General features: G+C 43.0%; 1 protein-coding gene across 1 annotated transcript in view; it reads left to right on the forward strand.

Moving 5' to 3' along the window:
• Positions 1-21,641, forward strand: part of LOC102572749 (guanylate cyclase 2G) — a 48,380-nt gene that overhangs the window by 5,055 nt on the left and 21,684 nt on the right. Inside the window, exons 2-10 of the mRNA XM_059730348.1 lie at positions 1,296-1,641; positions 11,450-11,571; positions 11,827-12,012; positions 12,498-12,642; positions 15,027-15,162; positions 17,394-17,497; positions 18,245-18,408; positions 20,054-20,197; positions 21,036-21,119. Coding sequence (XP_059586331.1) covers positions 1,296-1,641; positions 11,450-11,571; positions 11,827-12,012; positions 12,498-12,642; positions 15,027-15,162; positions 17,394-17,497; positions 18,245-18,408; positions 20,054-20,197; positions 21,036-21,119 — 1,431 coding nt within the window. The remainder of the gene's footprint in view (positions 1-1,295; positions 1,642-11,449; positions 11,572-11,826; positions 12,013-12,497; positions 12,643-15,026; positions 15,163-17,393; positions 17,498-18,244; positions 18,409-20,053; positions 20,198-21,035; positions 21,120-21,641) is intronic.

Consider the following 21,641-nt stretch of genomic DNA (forward strand, 5'->3'; position numbering starts at 1 on the left):
AAGCCTCCTGATTCTAACAGCTGAAGACATCAGGTTATCAAAATCACACATGCTCAGAATCCTTGTTAAAATTCCTGTTTTGACTCCTCACTGCGTGGCATGATCTGAACAGCAGGAAAAATTTTAAATGTTTAAAACCCCCAAATATACCAGAAATTAAATCAGGCCCGTGAAATATTAAATCACAAATTTGGGGATTAACAGGAGTTAAGAAGTAGGGGTGCACGAAGTGGGCCCTATTTGATTTGGGTTTGGATTCAGCCTGAATCAGGGACAGTGATTCGATTCGTTGATTTGGACCACTGTCTCTGATTTGATTTGGCCAAATCCAAATCTGAAGATTCAATGCAGATTTGGAGAATCAGCTATTTGGACATAGACACTGCTTTTAAAGTTTTTTCTACTTACCTCGACGTACCTGCGTAGCTCGTGATCATTGCACTGCTGGGGCACATGGAGCATCCCACAGGAATGCGGGGGGCCCTCCACGTACTCAGCAACGAACCGGAAATACTTCCGGTTCACTTCCGGGTGTGCCTGGGAGTGCACTGGGTGGCCCCCCCCGCACCTCACTGGCTCAGTGATCGGCCAAAGGGGGACCCCAGGTGCCCCCCCATACCCAGGAGGCACCAGTCACCAAGCTTGGGGAGCATGGGTGGGCCCCCCAGCATGTTTACCGGCGGACCCAGAAGTGAAACGGAAGTGCTTCTGGTCCACTTCTGGGTCTGCTGGGGAGCCCCCCCATGCTCCTGTGGGACACTCCATACACCCCAGCATCACAGCATTCATGAGCCACCTGCTACCTAGAGGTATGTAGAAAAAACATTTAAAGCTGTCTCTATATCCAAATCTCTGAGTCTTTCCAAATCTCTCCAAATCAATTCAGAGGGTTCCGATTCGATTCAGAGAGATTAAAGGGTCCTCTGATTCAATTTGGATTCAGAGATTCAGCCACCGAATCAGGCTGAATCTCTGCTGAATTGAATCAGGGACCAAACCTTCACACAGCCCTATTAAGGCTCTTCATCTGTTTATGGAAAATATTATAAAGCATGGCATTGCCTGATTGAGTCTTTCTTAAAATGGTGTCAATTAGGAAAACGCAATCAAAATCTGTAGAGTAACATCTGGGTAGAACTGGTGTGTGTGAAAGAAAATGTGGATCCTAGGGAATGTTCCACAATCTTTATTATTCCAAACAACGTAGTGCTGTATATTAGTTTAACCGTTATATTTTAAAGACTAGCATTAAAAATAACACAATGTTTTAAAAAGTCCCCTTTGTCATCCCCTAGGTTACTGGCTTATTGGCTTCTCAGTGGAACATTCCCATGTTTGCGTTTGGCCAGACTGCAAGGCTGGATAATACATTTTTGTATGACACCTATGTCAAAGTGGTTTCCCCTCTACAAAGGATAGGGGACGTCCTCCATAAAAGTCTGGAATATTTTGGCTGGAAATATGTTGGTTTATTTGGAACTTCATCAGATACCTCTACATGGGATAAAATGGATGAACTGTGGATGTCTGTAGAAAATGAACTCCGAGTCAATATCACCATCACCGCTAAGGTTAGGTACAATACAAAAGAGCCAAGTCTCCATCAGGAACACCTCAAGTACATATCATCTGTTGCCAGAAGTAAGTTTTCTACTTCAAGTTTCTATGTTGAAGGAACTGTCTTAATTTATCAGAGTTTTGCCATATGAAGATACAAAATCACATACACTCACACTGTTTTGGCTTATTCTTCTACAATCATGTCAGCAAGAGAAAATTTGGGGAGCAAAATGAGGATGAGTCAACCTAGAAGCATTAAATCCTAGAAGGATTAAATATTCCTAAATAATCCTAGAAGGATTAAATATTCTCCTAAACCTATCTTTCACATGTAGAGAGAGGGTAGCAACAGATGTCACTTGATGTGCTGCCACAAACATTTTTATGGTGAGCAAAGGCTACCTTGTAGCCTTCTATGACCAGGTCACGCACTGCCTGGATGCAGGAGCCGAGGCTGATGTCATCTTCCTGGACTTTGACACAGTTTCACACCCTATCCTCATTGGGAAGCTAGCAGACTGCAAAGTGGACGCCTACACGGTCAGGTGGGTGGCCAACTGGCTTAGGGACCGCACCCAGAGAGCGGTGGTGGATGGTTCCTTCTCTGCCTGGAGAGAGGTGGGCAGTGGGGTCCTGCAGGGTTCGGTCCTTGGACCAATATTATTCAATATCTTCATCAACGATTTGGATGAGGGTGTGGAGAGCACCCTCTCCAAGTTTGCTGATGACACCAAGTTATGGGGCAAAGTTAGTACACCGGAGGGCAGGGAGCAGATTCAGGCTGAGCTGGACAGGTTGGATCAATGGGCAGAGAGAAATAGGATGCCATTTAATAAAGATAAATGTAAGGTACTCCACCTAGGAAGGAGGAATCCCCAGCACACCTATAGGTTAGGGAGTGTCCTTCTCAGCAACTCGGAGGCAGAGAGGGATCTTGGAGTCATAATTGACTCCAAGATAAACATGAGCCAGCAGTGTAACGAGGCCGTCAACAAGGCCAATCACACCTTGTCGTGCATTAGCAGGTGCATGACTAATAGAACAAAGGCACTGGTCAGGCCGCAGTTGGAGTACTGTGTCCAGTTTTGGGCGCCGCACTTCAAGAGGGACACGGGAAATCTCGAGAGGGTCCAGAGGAGGGCCACTCGCATGATTGGTGGCCTTTGTGATAGACCCTACGGGGGGTGGTTGAGAGAGCTGAATCTCTTCAGCCTTCACAAGAGACAGCTGAGGCGAGATCTTGTGGCTGCCTATAAATTTATTAGGGGAGATCAACGGGGAATAGGGAAAGCACTGTTTACTAAGGCGCCTCAGGGAGTGACTAGGAATAACGGGTGTAAGCTAGTTGAGAGTGGATTTAGGTTAGATATTAGGAAGAAATTTTTCACGGTAAGGGTGGCCAGGATCTGGAATGGGCTTCCAAGAGAGTTGGTGCTATCATCTAGCTTGAAGGTCTTCAAGAGGAGGCTAGATAGTCAGCTGGCTGGGGTCATCTGACTTCAGTCCTCTTTCCTGCCAGGGGCAGGGGGTCGGACATGATGATCCATTGTGGTCCCTTCCAACTCTACAATCTATGAATCTAAGAATCTATGAATAGATGTCCCTACTCTTTGTCACACCACATCAATGGCCACAACAAAAGACAGTGTAAAATGGTTGTGCTTTATTGAGGTGGACTTCTATTTGCTCTTTGGCGGGAGCAGCCTGGAGCTGCCCACACCCTCCAGCCACCCTGGGCAGGTGCTCTGGGGGCTTGAGGGGCCCAATCCTGTGCACCCCGGGAATTCCTAAGCAAAATTGGACCCCTCAACTGCTGGAAGCACCTGCCTGCCTTTCCCCATTTACAGAGATGTGCCCTTTTAAATCTTAGGGTGCCTCTCTGTAAGCAGGGAAAGTTGGGTTTCCATGCTGATGGAAACCTGCCCCAGGTCTACGCAGGTCCCAGCATGGAGGCACAGGACCTGGGAAACCCCTGGCACCTCATGCCTGTATACTGAGACTCACATTGCCCCATGCCTCTACACTGGTACCTGCACATGAGAAGGCACATGTGCCTCACATCAAGGAGGTGAGGAGCAGCACAGTACCAGAGGAATTCCCAGAGCCCTACATCTCCATGCCAGGGCCTGTGCTGACTGCTGCCTCTACGTGCATCGTGGGTCAGTTTGGGGTTGGCATGGATGCCAGCATAGAGGCATGGGAGACTGGGAATTGGCCGAATCCTGCACTGTTCTTGCTAGGACATGCACAGACTCATGTTTCCTGTGGAGGCATGGGTTGACGTAGGTCCCAGTGTAAAGGCATGGGGTGCCAGGGATTCCTTGGGTCCTGTGCTGGAACCCACACTAACCCATGCTTCTGTGGGGCAGTGAGGGGTCAGGGAATCTCTGAGCAAGGGGAACATGTTGCCTGTTGTTCTTCCCTGCCCAAAGCTGAATGAATGTGTATTTTGTCTATCACCACTTCCATTGGCTAAGTCTGTTTCTACCCAGAGAACCCACTGACCTCAGGTTCCACTCTATACATTGTCTCACAAGGAAACTCAGTATGGCTATACGAGCAAGTCATATTCTCTTATCTTGGAACCGCGCCAAGTTATTCAGACTGCTAGGTATTGCTCTACGCTCGCTTGCCACGTCTTGATGGAATTTGTCTGGGAGCGTGGATGTCCTGGCTTGCACGTCCGTCTGATCTTATCACAGATCCTTTGCAGGGCTCCAACCTCCCCTATACTCTGCCCCTTTCCTCTCAGATGAATGTTCACTGTTCTCCATGGGTGGTGAACAGAGACAGTCCAGGCCTCTCTCTCTCTCTCTCTGACCTTCAGCTCATGGTAGCTTCTCTTGATTCCTCCTCAGCTCCTTTGCTCTGAAGAGTCTCCTCAAATCAAAGAAGCATTGTCTCTCTGAGGTCCCTTGGAGTTCTTCCCTTGTAAGTCCTGAGGCCTGCGCCTCAGTCCTCTTCAGTTATCCTCTTTGGGGCTTGTAGGTTCCCTTCCCCTTTTCTTTAACTTAAATCAAATTGATGGGCTAAGGGTTCTTTCCCTCCCCTCTCCTTGCTATTACTCCTCCTTAGTGTGGAGGGATTTAAATCAAAGGTAGGGCACCAAGCTGGGTCCTTTCTCATTATATTGTTTTCTAACTCAAAATTAACCGGTACCTCTCTCAGGTCTCATCTCCTCCCTTCTGTGTCTATTCTGCCATTGGCAACATGTCCCTGCTTGGCTCTTCGCTTACTGGTAAGACACCTAGGCTCTATTCTTTACACTAACAGCCTCAGGGTAGCCTCTCTTCCGGTTTGCCACGGCAACCAGTCCACTTTCATTCACTCCCTTTTCCTCCTTCCTTGGTGGGTTGATCCAACCACTTCCCATGGGGATTCTTCCCCTGGTTGACCAGCCTGAGCTTCGATGGGGACTGGGTCTCTGTCCTTCCTCCTTTCCCTGGTTACTTACGTTTCTCAGGCAAAAGGCTTGATCTCTCTCTTCATGTCTTGTCTCACTCTCCACAGCTCCTGAGGGTCTGGCATGCTGGGCTGCTCCTCCAGGTTCCTCCTCTTTCCTGATGCCTCTGGTCAGGTTTTCTTCCTAGGAACGCCAAACTTCCCTCAGCATCCTCTCTTTAAAACTGTCTACCACCTGCTGCGGGCCATTCGGGGCTGGTTCCCCAGAACATGGGTTCCCATCCTCCCAGGATTGCTGGCAGCTGTACTTCCCCAGCTGCTTGAGCTGTGCTGCATGCCCAGACCCAGAAAGGTGAGGTCCCTGGTGGGCTGTTTCCGCAGGGGTATGGCAGGGGCCGAGACCCTGTCCCTGCCACAGGCTACAACTGGTAATTAGTCCTTACTGCATATTAATTTTTACCATCACAGTAAGAAACTCTCCAGAAGCCTCAATATGCTACTTCCTGGAATGTGTTTTGCTTTATTATTATTACTATTCTTATTTATTCAGCAGTAAGGCAAAGATGATCAAGGGCTTGGAAGGCAAGTCATATGAGGAGAGGCTGAAGGAGCTAGGCATGTTCAGCCTGCAGAAAAGGCGTTTAAGAGGGGACATGATAGCCGCTGTAAAGAAGAGGGAAAAGTGCTCAAATACTGCAGTAAAGAAGAGGGAAAGCACTTTTTCTCTCCTGCTGCAGAGAGGAGGACACTAATCAATGGCTTAAAGTTACAGCAAAGTAAGTTTAGATCGGCTATCTGGAAAAACTTCACTGTGAGAATAGTGAGGCAGTGGAACAGACGCCTAGGGAAGTTGTGGATTCTCCATCACTGGAGGTGTTTAAGAAGAGGCTGGACAGCCACTGCTCAGGGATGATCTAGGTGTAGCTATGCCTATTTTCTAACATGGGTATTTCCCATGCTTCTAGGCTTTGCTGGTTGTTCCCCTTCCACCTCTCCTTTTTTCTGCTATATGTATCCAGGTATTTTTAAGCCTCCCTAGAGGCATTGAGTATTTGCTACAGCTAAGGCTGGGGATTTCAACTGCAGTGTGTTGCTTCTCCTGCTTGGGGCAAAGCCAGAGCTTCCTGGCTAGAGGGTCTTGTCCTTCTACTCAGGGTCAGACCCATTGCCATATTTGGGGTCAGGAAAGATTTTTACTCCATGGTCAGATTGGTATGGACTGTGGGGGGTTTTGCCTTCCTCTGTAGTGGGGGTTGTGGCGCTCTACCTGGGACCTCTTGAGCATACAATGAAAATATTTTATAGAAGCAGGACATTGGCTGTTATGGTTTCCTGGCTTTACCTCTCACTATCTATTGGGAAGGGCACAGAAAACTTTATAAACAATATTGCATCTGTCTATGTAATACAGGAAAGCAATGGCAGTGACTTAAATTATCATCACATTCAATGCAGTTTGTATCATAGTAACATGGGGACTCTGACATAGATCACTCAGGCTAAGGTCAATAAAAATGTACGAAGAAAAGATAATCCCTGTCCCAAAGAACTAAACAGACAAGACACAGATGAGAGAGAGGAAATAACAACACACCTGTTTTTGATTGTGAGAAACTATGTAACACAAGTGAAGTGACTTGCCCAGTGACACACAGTATTTCTGGCACAGCCAAATGTTGACATCAGATATCTTGGGTTATTCGTACGACCACAAATGGGATGTTGACTTCTATTTAATGTGGCTGAACTCTTTTTATTCTTATGTTTTATTGTTGATTCAACCAAATACAGTCACAGGTCTACAGACAAGTAGCAAATAAGATAGCTTAGAATACAACATTGATTTTTTTTTTCCAGCCTGAAATGAAATTCATTGTAGTAACTATCAACTACTGTGGGGAAATGATCTCAAAGCAGTGGACAACACACTGGTGACAATTTATATGTCTAGTTTACTTCACTGGTTCATAAGAAAAAGCAATTTATACAGAGATATTCTTTTTAAGTAGCTCTTTGGCAGCTGGTACTTTTCCATATACAATAGATTTCTAATGTAGACCAGGTTCTTTGGGTAAGGGCTTGTCTACAGATTTCTCCCAGAGACAAAGGTTAAATCTGAATTTTGCAATGAACAGGGAATTAATAGGGATGATTGGGAAATTTCAAACAAAATGTTTTCCCAATAGAAATGGAAGTTTATCCATGTTAAAAAAAATGGAGTGAATGAATGGAATAGTTTGGGTCAGTGTTAACATTTGTTTCCTCCTGAAATTCCCTAGTGCCTTGTGGGAGATACAGGTCCAAGTTTTTCATGCTCTTCTTTTTCCCATTGAGCTTAAATGTCTGGCTGACCTGCTTCCCATAATATGTTCACACGCAGTTGCTTTGCCACCATGATGTGCCTTGGAAAAGGAGCCAGTGGTGTCATAAGGGACCCCTAGAACTAGAGTCCCCGAGGAGGAACTGCAAGGACTGAGCTGTATGCAGACACTAATATGGGACCCAGATGAAATGAAGTATTTGAGCAGACAGTGAAATGTCAGGATTGGGGGCACTGAAACACTGCCATCAAGTGAAATGACACTTTTGAATAATCAAAAATTTTGGAGTGTTTTGTTTACAAAAAGGGTTTTTTTTCATATATAAAACTTCTGTCATTGTTCAGAAAGGAAGCAAATGTCAATATATATTAGAATATCAGATTACTTGATTTCTGATATTTCTTATATTCTTCCCTTATGGCCCAGTTTTTTAGGTCATCATGTTATCTGCCCTTTTTGAGAGCAACCTCTTCCATGCTTAACTGTGACTCACAGAAGCATTTACTTGCATGCTGTTGTCTATGGACAAAGTGTCCTTCCTCTCTATGGTCTAAGAGCCAAGTCATCCAGTGCTCAGGTTAGCTACTTGAGCTGTCCACCGATAAACGGCTTTTCCTATATGTGTAACCAAGGCACTTGAGTCATACTGTGAATTTAATTTGTTCTCAGCAATAAAATAAGGACTTACCCTGCCAGTTAATAAACAGCCTCTGTCTTTAACCGCATCTGAGATCCTGGTGACACAGTATGTTTCAGTACTTCCTTGAGGTACAATTAAGTACACTATATTCATTGGTTCATGAAAGCTTAGCCAATAAACAATAATTTTCATAGGTCAGGGAAGAGGAGAAATCATCGTTAAAAAATGACAAGCATTTGAGGACTGTTTTGTTTTTTTTATTGAAATAATTTTTACAAACGCTTTTCAGAAAAAAAAATAGTCAAAATGTTCTAGGTTTCCTACAAGAATAATAATGGAAAAATGTGTTAAATAGAAGGGAATGGAATTTTAATTAAGACTATTGGGTTTTGAAAAATAGTATCTTATTGCTGTTCATACAAAATTTTACCGAGAAAAATTTGAAAAACCAAATGTTTATGTTTAGAGTTTGAGAAACTGAATAACTTTTGGGGGGTGAATTATGAAGAATTAAATGTTTAAAAAATCCATTAAGCCAATTAAACACATTTTTTTATTGATCACATCAACGCATCTGATGCAAGTTTTTTTTTTATTTTGGGAATGGTTACAGAGACCTACTCCAGTTTAAAACCTGCTGGCTAGAGAAGCATTGGATTTATGAAGCAAAGTGCATACAACGTTTTTCTCCTTTGCACCCAGGATGTGCCTGTAGATTGAAATAATTTAATAGCAGTCTGTGCTGGATCTTTAGAACAAGCTACAGGGCTTGGGTGTTGCAGTTCAAGTATTTTCTTTTTCACTCATAAGGGGAAAGAGAGGGTTATCAAAGGCTGACATTCAGCTTCCAAACCTTTACCAGATAACATCATTAACAATGAGGAAGTACACTCAGGTAGGCAAATCACATTAGAAAAGTATGGAAAACTGAATTCAGTTGCTGTACACAACTGTTGGCCTACCTACAGATTTCAGCTGGATAACTTCCATTCACCTCTCTGAATGTGCAAAGATGATCTTTCCTATCTTTCCTGTTATCATTGCCCTTAGCCCCAAGAGTGTCCTGAAAATGTGCTCTTTTTTCTCCTTCGGAGTGCTACAGACCAAAAAGGTGTAGGGTAAGGACTTTGCTTTTATCTACTTACTGTAGATTAGGACTTTGCTTTTACCAAGGAGATAAGTGTCCATACATGAGTTTAGAAATACAATAGACTTTGACATAAATCCTGCTGACACAGGCCAATATATGACTGTAAGAACACATGCTGGAATATGAAATTACTGCCCACTTGGAGCTGCATTGGAGATGTAATTATACTGTAAATTACAATAAATGTACTTATCAGTAAAGGATGAGAAAAAGGATAGAACAGTTTAATCAGGGTTGATCTTGCCTTGAGCAGGGAGTTGGACTAGATGAGAAAGTTCCAGCCCTACTTTCCTGTGATCATGGCTTCTTTGCTGAGATCCATCAGCATAGGCAGCGGGCGGGGAACTAACAGGGCTTAGACCCCCCAAAAAAACGGGGCAGCGGTAGGGGGGGAGGCAGCCTGGCCGTGGCTTCCTGCAGCTGCAGGAGGAGTGGGGAGAGGTGCCTGCAGGCAGCAGTGAGGGAAGGAGTGGGGCTACGGCTGGGGGGGGGGGGTCAGGCACTCGGGGTGGGGCGCAGGACTGACCCTGGTATGGAGAAGAGGACAGGGCCATTGGTGTGCTTGCCAGGGCTGGAGCTGGCATGGGCTGGGGCCAGTGCCAAGGCTGGTATGGTGCCCTGTTGTGGCCACAGCCAGCACAGGGACAATGCCCAATGCGATGTCCTCCGGTGCCAAGGCTGGTGCAGGGATGGGGCCAGGGCAAGCCAGGGCCAGGCATGGGGCTGGAGTGAGCACAGCACCCGCCAGGGCCAAGGCGGTCAGAGCCAGCAACAGCACAGAACTGGACAATGCCTTTCCCCTCCATGGCTCTTTCCCCTCCCCGTCCCCCTGCAGACTTTCCCCCAATTTTTTTAACGTTCCCCTCCATATTTTTTTTCTTCCTCCATCTATGTCCATTAGATTGTGCCAATGTAAATCAGTGCATGGGAAGAGCAAATTTATCCTTCATAAAGTGCTGCGTGAACTAGGGTCATAGTCAGAAAACTCTGAGGACCATCAGTGTAACCTGAAGGGCAGCATTAAATCTGTGGAAGTCTGTACGCCCCAAAATGCTAATTATTGGCATCTGGGGAGATGAAGGATTCTATTTGTAGTGCTCAGATTACCTGGCTCCGAACTTCTTGACAACATGCAGTCTTATAGATAAGTGACTCACGTGTGTCTGAAGGACTCCAGTCACACTTGATTATCAGCATAACTTAATAGTTGCTTTTAATGAAACTTATAAAGCCTAGCACAGTGTGCCTCTGGCAGCATCCCAGATTTCTGGGATTTCCATATGGTCAGCCTAGTATTGAGAGAAATCCCTTTCTTCAACTTTGTGTCATCAGCAAACTTTGCCAGTGTACTTTTCACCCCCACGTCCAGATCACTGATGTAACTGTTGCAAAGCACTGGTCCAAGGACTGAACCCTGGAGTTGCTAAACATTCAGAAAATGGAGGGAGAAAAAATCTAAAAGTCAAATAACAAAATCAAAGAATGAAATGAAAAAGAAAATTTGAAAAGAGTATCCAAGTTATAGCCATATTGGTCTAGAGGCAAAAGGAATCAAAACTCGTGGTAGAGGTGATGTCTTTTATTAGATCGACTAGATTTTTGCAGAAAAATAATTCTTTAATTGCAAGCTTCCGGGCACAACCACCCTTCTTCAGGCATAGGAGAAAAGATTATAGAAGTTCTCCCAGGTAAAAGTGAAAGTTTATATTTCATAGGAGAGTTGAAGGTGTGGTCAAATCTCCTGATTGGAACAGTTCATTTTATATGCAGGTTAGACTCAGAGAAAAGTTGGAATAATCTGTTTGCCTTGAAGTTGGTTCATGGCAAGCATGATGTAGAGCCATATTTCTTTCTGGCCAGGATGTTTCATATTTCCCAGAAGAGTAAAAAGATGGAATGCTCTTTGGGCAGGAATTTCTTCTGTGTTGAGGTGTCTCTGAGCTCTGTGATGATGAGACTCTGATGGTACAAATTACCCCCCACAAAGGCAGGAGCAGGGTCAAGTGGTCCAACTAGCTTCCTCCTTGTAAAATGATGAAGATTTCATGTGAGTTCTTTCTCCAGCTGATTGTAACAGGGTTACTTGCACGAGTAACCAGGAGGTAAAGGGAGTATAATTTTTACTCCTTAATTTCTAGCTACCCCTGAAATTTTCCAAATTAATCAGGTATGATTCATTTGCTCATCTGACACACAGTGATCTAAACAAAATGTTCTCTATAGGCATGTTCAATGTATACACACAAAACCATTTAATTTAACTGATGTTTAATAACATCCTGGATAATTGCAACAATTCCTTTTTATTTTCTGACGTAAGACTTATGGAAGAAAAATAACCACATACACCAAATATATTTTTTTTCCTTTTTGCAGTTATTGTTCTAATCTGCAGCTCTGCAGATGTCGGGCCGATTATGCTAGAGGCTAAACGGCTGGGATTGCTAAATGGGAAGTTTGTTTTCTTCATTTTACAGCAGTTTGAAGTTGGCATCGATGTGAGTATTAGTACTTTGATCAGATTTTTATCATTGACTATTCTCAATCGGGGAGCTGCTATCACAAGGGATTTTACATCACACACATTGTGCTTAAAAAAAGAAAAAAATACTAAATATGACCCTGACTGCATCACAGTATGCAATAATTTATATGTACTATTGGGGTCAATAATTACATCTTGAAGAAGGAAAATCATTATTTTAAAAATTACCTGCTGCTGCACCTGCCTCCGAATAATCTTTCTCTTTCAGAACAGTTTTTTGGAAGAGGCACTGAGTGATGAGAAGAACGGCAGCGGGCTGGAAAACTACCAGTCTGTATTTGTGATTGGCCTCCGCTCTTACGGGGGACGTGCAATGTATTTAGATTTTGTGAAGCAAGTGTGGGAAAAACTGAAGGAGCAGCCTTTCTCCAGTTCACTATCTTCAGAGGAAAAGGTTTGATGTGATGGTCTTTAATATCTACCTGTGGCCAACATTGGGCTTAGTTTAGATCAAATCCCAGCCCCCTGCCCCCCCCCCCCCCCCCCGCGGCTATTTAGATAAGTAAAATGGCCTCAAATCGAGAGCGTATTTGGGCCACCCAGTTATGAGTTTCCAGTCCCAGTGGTGGGAGTGCTTGAAGTTTAAAATAAGTAAGACTTGAAATGTTAGTGTTTTCCTTTACTCTGATGGCATCATGTCTGGACAGCGTTCTCGATTGATTGAAGATACAAAGTATCAAATTTATGGCTGTTATTTGTAGGCACAGATCTCGTTGCAGTTACTAGAAAGGTCTAAGGAAACTGAATTTGGCATAAGGAAGTTAAGTGAAATTGCTCTAGCCAGTTTTCTACTCCAAACACTATGTTCCTTCCCTAGGGATAGGGGCCCTTCACAGCACTACATCCCGAAACACAGCATTTTCATTTTTCATTTTTAAGGTGAGTCCTTATGCTGCCTACCTGCACGATGCAGTCCTGCTTTATGCCTTGTCCGTGAAAGAAATGTTAAAAGAGGGGAAGGATATCTGTGATGGAAAAGCACTTGTCACCATTTTGAAAGGCTACAATAAAACCCGTTTGTACGGTAAGCTGCTGGGGAAAGTTTCCCAATCATATGTAAATGATTTAAGCAATGAAAAAATACACTGAAGGTGTGTCTATGCTGCATTTGGAGGCATCCTTGAAGTTCTGTGTGGGCAAGCTAGTGTAGGCATACTTAAGCTAGTTTTAATTTAGCTATCTTGGGTACCAGTAGCACAGCTCCAGCACAGCTTAGCTACTTCAGTCAGTATTCGGGGTCCCAGCTGACATGTTTAGTTCATGCTTGAAGCTTTTTCCATGGCAATTTTATTGCTTTTAGTACCCAAGTGTTGCTAGATTAATGCTAATTCATGTATGTCTTCACACCCTTCAGTCACAAGCTCCAAATGCAATCTAAATGTGGCTCTAGGAGGAAGATTTCCTTGATTTCCATTGTGCAATGTACAGATTAACTTCTTTGTGCAAATTACTTGCTTTTAAACCACACTATAATGCTAATTGTAGAACTCTTGCAAAGGTATATAGAATGTAGAGGTAAATGTTGCTCTGTTATGATAGTATAAGTGCGGATATATGCATCGATGCTGCTCTTCCACACATTACAATTCGAGGGCAATCCCTGGAGAATGCTAAGCATTTCCCCCCCTACCTGGGTAGCCACCTCACCCAAAAAGTAAATAAAGATGACAATATTCAACACCAAATAAAATCTTCCATGCTGCCTTTCAACATCTTGAAAACCATGTCTTCAGAGAACATGATCAGCGGGAGTCAAACCACACTTCCCTACCTTGTTGTATGGGTGTGAAACTTGGACAACATCTTGGAAGCACCTTGAATTTTTGGAACATTGCCTTCACTGATGTCTTCATAAAATGCTCCATATCGAGCGGAAAGACAGAAGAACAAATGATCTAGTCATAACATGTTGGCATTCTGGCTTAACTTAATCAAGAAAGCCAGAGATAATATGCTGCTATTTTTGCAATAGTGGCTATTTGACTAACCATTCACTTTTCTTATGCGTTCGCAAGACGTCAGAAAATAGCGACAAGTCAGAGTGCCACTTAAAAATACAGTTTTAATGCTATTTGAGGTGGGCTTGCAAAATTAACTTTGAAAAATTTTGGCTAGGGATGGTCAACATATTGAAGGGGGGAACCTTTAAAAGTTTTCTCTGAATATTTTCTGTTTATTTTATTTTAAAATGTCAACAATATCTTGACATTTAAGAGATAGTGAGTTGTTGTACCTCTCCCAGCCTTCCCTTCAGCAGAGAAGTGCCTGGTGGGACGTTGATGTGTTGATGGAGGTCCATAAGGGAAAAGGAACTGATCTAAGTAGCCAATAGACGGTGTAAGCCACAAATTAAGGGGACATATAAAAGCTGTCTGGCCTGGGTAGTGACATTCATTCTGCATCGAGCAAAATCATCTGATTTTAGTTTACTGTCCTGGATTGGTCGAAACGTAGGCAAGCACTTCCCTTTAACTACTAGCACCAAGGAGTCAGCTGGTTGGAAATTTAAAACTCTCTAGGAAAAACAAAAGTTGTCTACTTTCAGTGGCAAACCAGTATTCAGTCTGGCAGGGGAAATACCACGATCACCACGGTGGTTTCCCCAGGGACGGGGGATAACCACCTTTCTGGCATGGGGTAGCACCCGTAGAGGTAATGTATAGTTACTCTTCCACATTCATTGCCCGTGGGAAGATCTTGGTTTTACGCCCACTTAATGGAAATGCAAGACTCCTCCCTAGCTTGCTTCTGCCACTGTGTGGCTGAGGCTGAGCGAAACCTGGGGGCATCCAAACCCCAAGCCTCTGGGCTTGGGCCCACATGTAGGATGCTCACCAAATGATTTGGAAACATCTAAAGCCCCAGGTAGGGGTGGAGGATGTTTGCTGATTGTAGGGCCACATACGGTTCTTGAATGACTCATACGGTAGGGCCACATATGGTTCTTGAATGACTCACAGTTTTGGAACTGATTTTGCTTACAACACGAATATTTTTGCATTAAAAAAAAAAATTCAGTCCATTGTCAAATCAGTGCAAGTAAGATGGGGATAAGGTTCCAAGTGCGTTAAAATGGCTCTGAAGCTAGAAATATTACTCTCACCTTTTAAACATAAGTGATTAAAAAAAAAAAGAATTTTACCCACTCTTTTACTCAGCTGTCTGCTACTCTTATGTCCTGAAAAACATCAGTCCATCTAATCTCCATTATTAGCAAGTTTTCCTCATGGTATTTAAGCACTTCAAGGAAGGAAAGAATCCAGATTTACAGTAACTCCATCAGTTGAGTCTGATTTGTTTTCAGGAGGTTCAGGAGAAAGGTCCCTTTAGAAGGCAAATAGAATTACACCTGAGCCAAAAGTGGCCAGACATACTGAGCTGGGGATATGACTGCATTTGTCTTTCCAGGGGTTACTGGCCTGGTGTATATCGATGAATCAGGTGAGCGGTGCATGGATTACTCTGTCTACAATCTGCAGAAAGCTGGGAACTCATCGCGTTTTATTCCCGTCCTTAATTATGATGGCAATAGAAAAACAATCAGGTACTGTAGTGATGATATGGTAATGAAAATGACTCGTGGGTGATGAAATTTGCCTTTGTGGCACTGAAGTTGTGTTTACCTCCTCCAAAAAGGCTTATGCGGTGTGCTGTCCTAGACAAACTATGCAAAGGATTGAATTTCACCCCCAGTGATCATATCTGCCCACTGGCTGATGCAAACCCATCCATTTCCAAGACTCCTGCTTTACAACGCAGATTTCTGCAATGATCACTGCAAATATAACTTTGCAGAGCTCAACAGTAGCAAATAAGTTGCAGCACGGCTCTATTTATGGTGCACGTAGCATATTTAGCTGAGCTATTTTATGATCTCTTATTGAACTAATGACATTGGCTTCTTTACTACAGTGTTGGCAATCCCCAAGTTAGTTACATATACGTGAATACATGCAAAATCCAGGGTTGCCTGCAAAATCCATGGGGAAAAAACAAAACTTCATAAAAAGCTTTTATTAAGTCTTCCCTTCCTCAGCGTGTCGTGCAGCGCACCTAGGAGGGGAATGCGCCGGCTGGTGGGGCAATGGACAAGATAGTGTCTGCTCCTCCTTCCTCCCCTTTCCCCCGCCCCCCAGCGCTTCTCCACCAATCAGCGATGAGGGGCTCAGCTGGATGACAGGCAGCCAGTAGTCAAGAAAAAATGACTATGTTTTGCCATGAGTTAAGTAGGTCTCTAGTTATCAGCTACCAGAGTGTGTGAAACAAGGGTCCTTGTTCCCACATGGGGTATGTCTGGTACATGCCTTTTTTACTATGGAAAACATGATTAATATAAACTTTTTAAATACAAGCAGAAGAAACATTGCTGGAAGTGATAGTTCTGCTGATGGGGAATGCTTGCTGGTCTTAAATAAATTAAACAGATGGTTGACTGGCATGTTCAGGATTTGAGCCTGTTAGTGAGTATTTTGGGGGGTCTTTTTGGAAAAGGCAATATAACCTTCCCTCCCACCCCACCCCCTGATAAACAAGCTTTTCATGAAAAATCTCGATTTTGAAAAATATTTTGAAGGGTCTTTTTAAATGATTCATTTTACCCGTAGTTTTCCCTTTACTTTCTGACTTTTTCCCCCTCAATACGTGCCAGCTGGAAAACATTAACAAAGTTGAGAGCTCACTCTGAAGGTGTTACTTCCAACACTTCGGTTGCTTTCCAGGTGGGAAACTATAAGTCAATTTTGGAATGTAGCAGCAAAACCCTACTTTTTCAGATCTTTTTGTTGTTTAAAACCCTAACATTTGCAAATGTGCTATAAATGAGTAAACTGTAGAGTCTCACCACTTTTCCCTTTTCTTTTCCTTGTTCTCCTACAATTATAAAAAAATAGGGCTGGAGGGACCCCCTGCTTAAGGCAAAATAATCCCAAGCCATTCCAAACAAGTGCTTGTCTAACCTGCTTTTAAAAATGTCCCGGGATAGGAGATTTTACCACCTCTCTAGGTGATCTGTTCCAATGTGTAACCACTCTCACAGTGAGAAAGTTCTTCCTAATGGTCAACCTAAATTTCCTTTGTTGCAATTTAAAACAGTTACTCCTGGCCCTGATGCCAGCAGCAATGGAGAATAGTCTATCATTATCCCTTTTCTAACCACCATTTTAGGTATTTGAAGATGGTTATTAGGTTCCCTCTCAATCTTCTTTTCTCCAGACTAAAAAAACCCAGTTCTCCTAACCTTTTTTCATTCATTATGTTTCTGAGTCCTCTTTCATTTATATTGCTCTGTGCTAGACTCTAATTTTCCCACCTCTTTCTTAAAGTGCAGTGACCAGAACTGGACACAATACTCTGCATGACGCCTCGCTGGTGCCAGAAGTTAAAACAATAAAAATAACCCCCCCCCCCCAAAAAAAAAACTCCCTTTCAGAAAACCCCAAAACATAACTATATATTTGGTGTTGGGTTTTTTTTCCCATTGGTTTATTTTTATGCTGATTAGAAACAAACGATGATTGTTGTTCTATTCCCTTTAAAAATAAAGTTTAATTTGTAAATCCCTAAAGTCAAACTTTTTTTTAACGAAGCATTTCAAATGTTCATTTTTGGGGTGAAAATTTATTTCGGGTACAGGAAATTTTATTTTCTGGCCAGCTATGGAATTGGTAAGTTTTAGACATTATGATAGTTTTGTTTCCCTTGGTGGAAAATAAAATAAAAGCCAAGGAGAATTAACAGCAGAATCAGTCAATTATATCTGTGTGTCTCCATCTACAGCCCAACAGAGGAAATTACCAACATCAGCTGGCTGGATAATTATCCTCCTAAAGACAGACCAGACTGTGGATTTTATAATGAACAGTGCAAAACTTCAGTTACAAGTGAGCATGCTCATACACAGCAAGATTAGCACTTTCAGGCAAGCTGGAAGGGGAGAGAGACACAAAATATTTTGCTCTTCTTTAGCCTCTTTTATTCAAAGATCTGAAAGCTTTTTTCAAACCCCCGTTAGTGAAAGCTAACAATAATGCAGAATGACTGTATTAAATTGCCCACTGTGTACCCATTTTACAAGAAAATGAAGGCATGGAGAAGCATTGCCACAAGGCTGAGATATTGGAAAACAGCAAATAGTTGTTGCTATTTTTTTAAATATCAATTGTGCACCTAAATAAGTGGCTGAAAGCAGCTTAGGTTGATACCCAGGATTTTAGGATCGGGCTACATATAGTCCAGGTTCTTGAGTTTAGTTGCCAGTTTTTGAAAACACAAGTCAGAGTTGTCCAAGATGTCTGCTGACTGTTGAAGTTTTTTCATTTGGGGGTTTTCAACCTGATAGGCTGATTTTCAGACGTGCTGAGCACAAAGGTGCAGACATTATTAGGAGCAATTATACAGTTTTCCTAAAATCTATATAGGATGAAAATGCTATGATGGCAGTACATCACCTAAGGATCCTCAAAGGACTATTTAAACTAGTGTTACATTTCCTTTGTGGTGCAAAGGAGTTGAGGATCCAGTAGATCACAGTGAAGCCAAACGACAATGTGACCCTAAAATGATCAGCATGGTGGTGTCATCAAGGTATTTCTCTACCTCCTTGCACTTGGTACCATATTTTTGAACAGATGTGCCAGTGATTGTTCTGATTGCTGTCCTGCTGGTAACAACCTCAGGAGCTGCCAGCACTGTGGTGTTTCTAAAGATCCAGAAAGGGAAGCTAGAAAAGCAAGTGGATGACATCTGGTGGAAAATCAACTATGATGATATCATTGTCCTTGGAGATCAGAAGGTAAACTAGGATTTGTACAAGTTGCAATCCACAAGATGTTGTCATCCTCAGTGATTTCCCATGCTTTTCGTGCACTTATAAACATCGACATATTAGAGCCGTCATCCAGCAAAACACTCAAGCGACCTTTAACTTTAAGTACTTTCGATCCCACTGAAACCCAGGAGCCTACTGGCATGCTGGAATGTTTTTTTGCTATGCTGGCCACTAAGGCCTATACCATATGTTACACTTAAGATGTGATTAACCAGTTAGTAACCAGTTAATCACATTTTAAATTGTAACCCAGCCACCCTTTCAATCAATTAATAGTGTCATAAAACAAGGAATAAGCCACAACATTATTCCACCAAAAATGTGAAATAATAACTTTGTGCCTGGTTCCTATCACACTATTCGCTGAACATGGGGCCAGGTGAGCCCCTGTGCCTGGGAATCCTGTTAGCCGATGGGGCTCTCAGCCATTGGAGAGGACCAGTTGCTCCAGTGGCTGGGAGTCCCATCAGCTGATGGGGGCCCCTGGATTACCTGCAGGCTGCCAGCTACAAGGATGTACCATATGCATCTACAGCTGCAAGCCCAGGTCATGGTGCACCCCCATAGTGGGAGCCCTGTCAGTTGAGGGGGCTCCCAGCCATGGGAGCTTGCTACTTGCCAGTGCAGAGGGAGCCTGAGTTTGGGATTCTGGGTTTTCCCTGCACAAGCAATAAGGCGTGATGGGATCTGCCATGTAATCCCCCAGTCATGCCTCCCTCCATGCATCTGTGGCACAGCAGGAAGTGGGGTCACGTGGATCTCATGTCAGATTGCATCCCACCTTTACCCGCACATCTGGCAGGGACCTAAGGAATTAATGGGTCAAACTCTGCTTCTGGTTCCACTCTTGTATATTGGCATTAGTTCCATTGAAATCAATGAGGATTAAAGATGTTCAGCCTCCAGAAATAAATGTCCAGTACCTCTCAATACACAATCCTTATATTGTGACTGATGTGAACAGTGTTTCCTTTTGGTGTTATGTCAGATCTATTTTTTTCCTCAAAGGACTTTGAAAACATTTTCCGAACTAATGAATTAGACCCATAGAGACTTAGAGAAGTCAGGCTGCAAGGGACCTTCAGAAGTCATCTACAGATTTCTAAGCAGCCTCTTGCCTGAGGCCGGATCATCTCTATCCAAACCATCCCATACAACCAAAATCCAAACTCTGCAGAAGACTACGCTCCACCTTGAGGCAGCATAGACTATTAAATTGAATTAAATTTAAGTCACTGCTTGGCAGACGGACGTGGCAAAAGTTCTAGTTTAGCCTTAAATACTCTTGGAGATTGCCTGTGCAGGAACTATGTCAGAAGGTGAACCTACACTTGCAGACTTAATAGAATATACTTTTTTTTTTTTAGACATGGGCTTAGAAGTGAAGGCCAGGGCCACACAATTCCCCGTTAATACATCAGATGTGCTACCTTGTCTCTCTTTATTCTGTCTTTACCAATTCTGGTGGGCCCTGCAGGAAGCCTGTTAATGGGGTTCATGCTCATCTGCATGTCTTTGTCAATATGACCAAGTCTCAGGCTTTCTAAAATTTAACTAAGCTATTATTGCATTTTTAAAAGCATTGTGTCTCTGGCTTCCTCTCTTAAAGAGTCATTTTGTAGTATCGCAAACAAGCACACCAGTGCCTAGAGGAGAGGAAAGCGCTGAGTCCAGCTTGATTTTTTCAAGGAATCAGCCCTCAGTTTTGAAGGATAGGAAAGAAGTCGTTTATACAACAAGAGGTCTTTACCAGGTACGTCAGTAGATTAGATGGGCTCCGATACGTGTGCATTCTCCTGTCGTATGTTGAATTTGATTGTGCCCTTTCTGGTTTCCTTTGCGAGGGTGGAGAGAGCCGTACAGGGGAACAGGACGTAAAATGCTGAATAAAAAACCCACAAAAGTTCTCTGCTGCACTGTCTGGACTGCGATGTTGTGGTTTGCTAAGGTCTCTGGTACACATGCTGCGCCATGTTGTCAAAAATGAAAGCTTGTAGAACTGAAGTTATAAATGTTATGGATTTTTACAGAGGGAGCCATGTTTTTTAAGCATCTAATTGGCCTTCCAAAAACATGCCATATTTCTTTAGTTGTAAATCACTGCTTATATTGGAGCCATTGACTATTCATTCATTCATTGACTATTCATTCATTCCTGCCTGTGGCAGGGGGTCAGGCTAGATGATCTGTTCAGGTCCCTCCTGACCCTAGCTACTATGATACTATGACTATATCACACAGCATTACTACTCAGGGTAACATCTCCATTCATACATTATATGACTCCCAGAGAGCTGTTTTAAAAAATAGGCCTATATCTATATGTAGTACAATAAGGTAGCATGTTATACAAAGAAATCTAAATTAAACCCACTTCTTCTCCCTATATTCTCTGATGCTTGTATTGGTAGGTCTTTGACTGATGGCACAGGCAAGGATCCTGTTACCTATTTTAGCTAAAAGAAGCCTTAAGTTTCTCAGAGCCTGCTCTATTTTCAGATAGCTGCCTGCTTTTCATGCAGATTTCTTCCAAGCAGTCTGTGTAAAAGTTAATGTATACTGGATTCTACCTCTCTGAATATTTGTTCCAGGGAATTCTTGTTGCACTCAAATACATTGATAACCAGACAGATGCCTGGGTTAAGAACCAGTCAGTCCTTCATGAGGTTCAATTGGTAAGGTTCAATCTCACTATGATCCTCCTTTAGCATATAGCAATTAAATGCAGACTTTGTTGCCGATATATTGTAGGTGCTGCTGAACTGGGCAGCTGATTTGATTGGATTGTCTTCAGTAAATTGAAAATCCTAAAACCCTGTGATTCAGAAGGTGACCTGGAGTCATCTAGTCCAACCCCATGGACTAAACCAAGATGCACTATTCCTAAACCATCCCTCTTAAATGTTTATCTGGCCTTTTTTTGAAATGCAGGATATTCTACAACTTCCCCGGGCAGTTTGCTCCATTAGTTTTTTGTGCTGGTTTTTTGGGGGTGGGGGGTGTTGTTTTGTTTGTTTTATGCTTGCTTTCTTCTAGGCCTGGGAACAAGCATATTCCTGACATCTAGTGCAATAGTGCCTCATTTTCCCTATACCTATCTTCCCAAAACAATGTAAATCCTTCATTGTTGATCTCCCAGCCCATGGGAGTGATCTTACCAAGTTTCCGTAATGCCGATTAAGTCTTAGTTTTCTTTG

The sequence above is a fragment of the Alligator mississippiensis genome, chromosome 6, assembly GCF_030867095.1.
Source record: "Alligator mississippiensis isolate rAllMis1 chromosome 6, rAllMis1, whole genome shotgun sequence".
NCBI lineage: Eukaryota > Metazoa > Chordata > Crocodylia > Alligatoridae > Alligator > Alligator mississippiensis.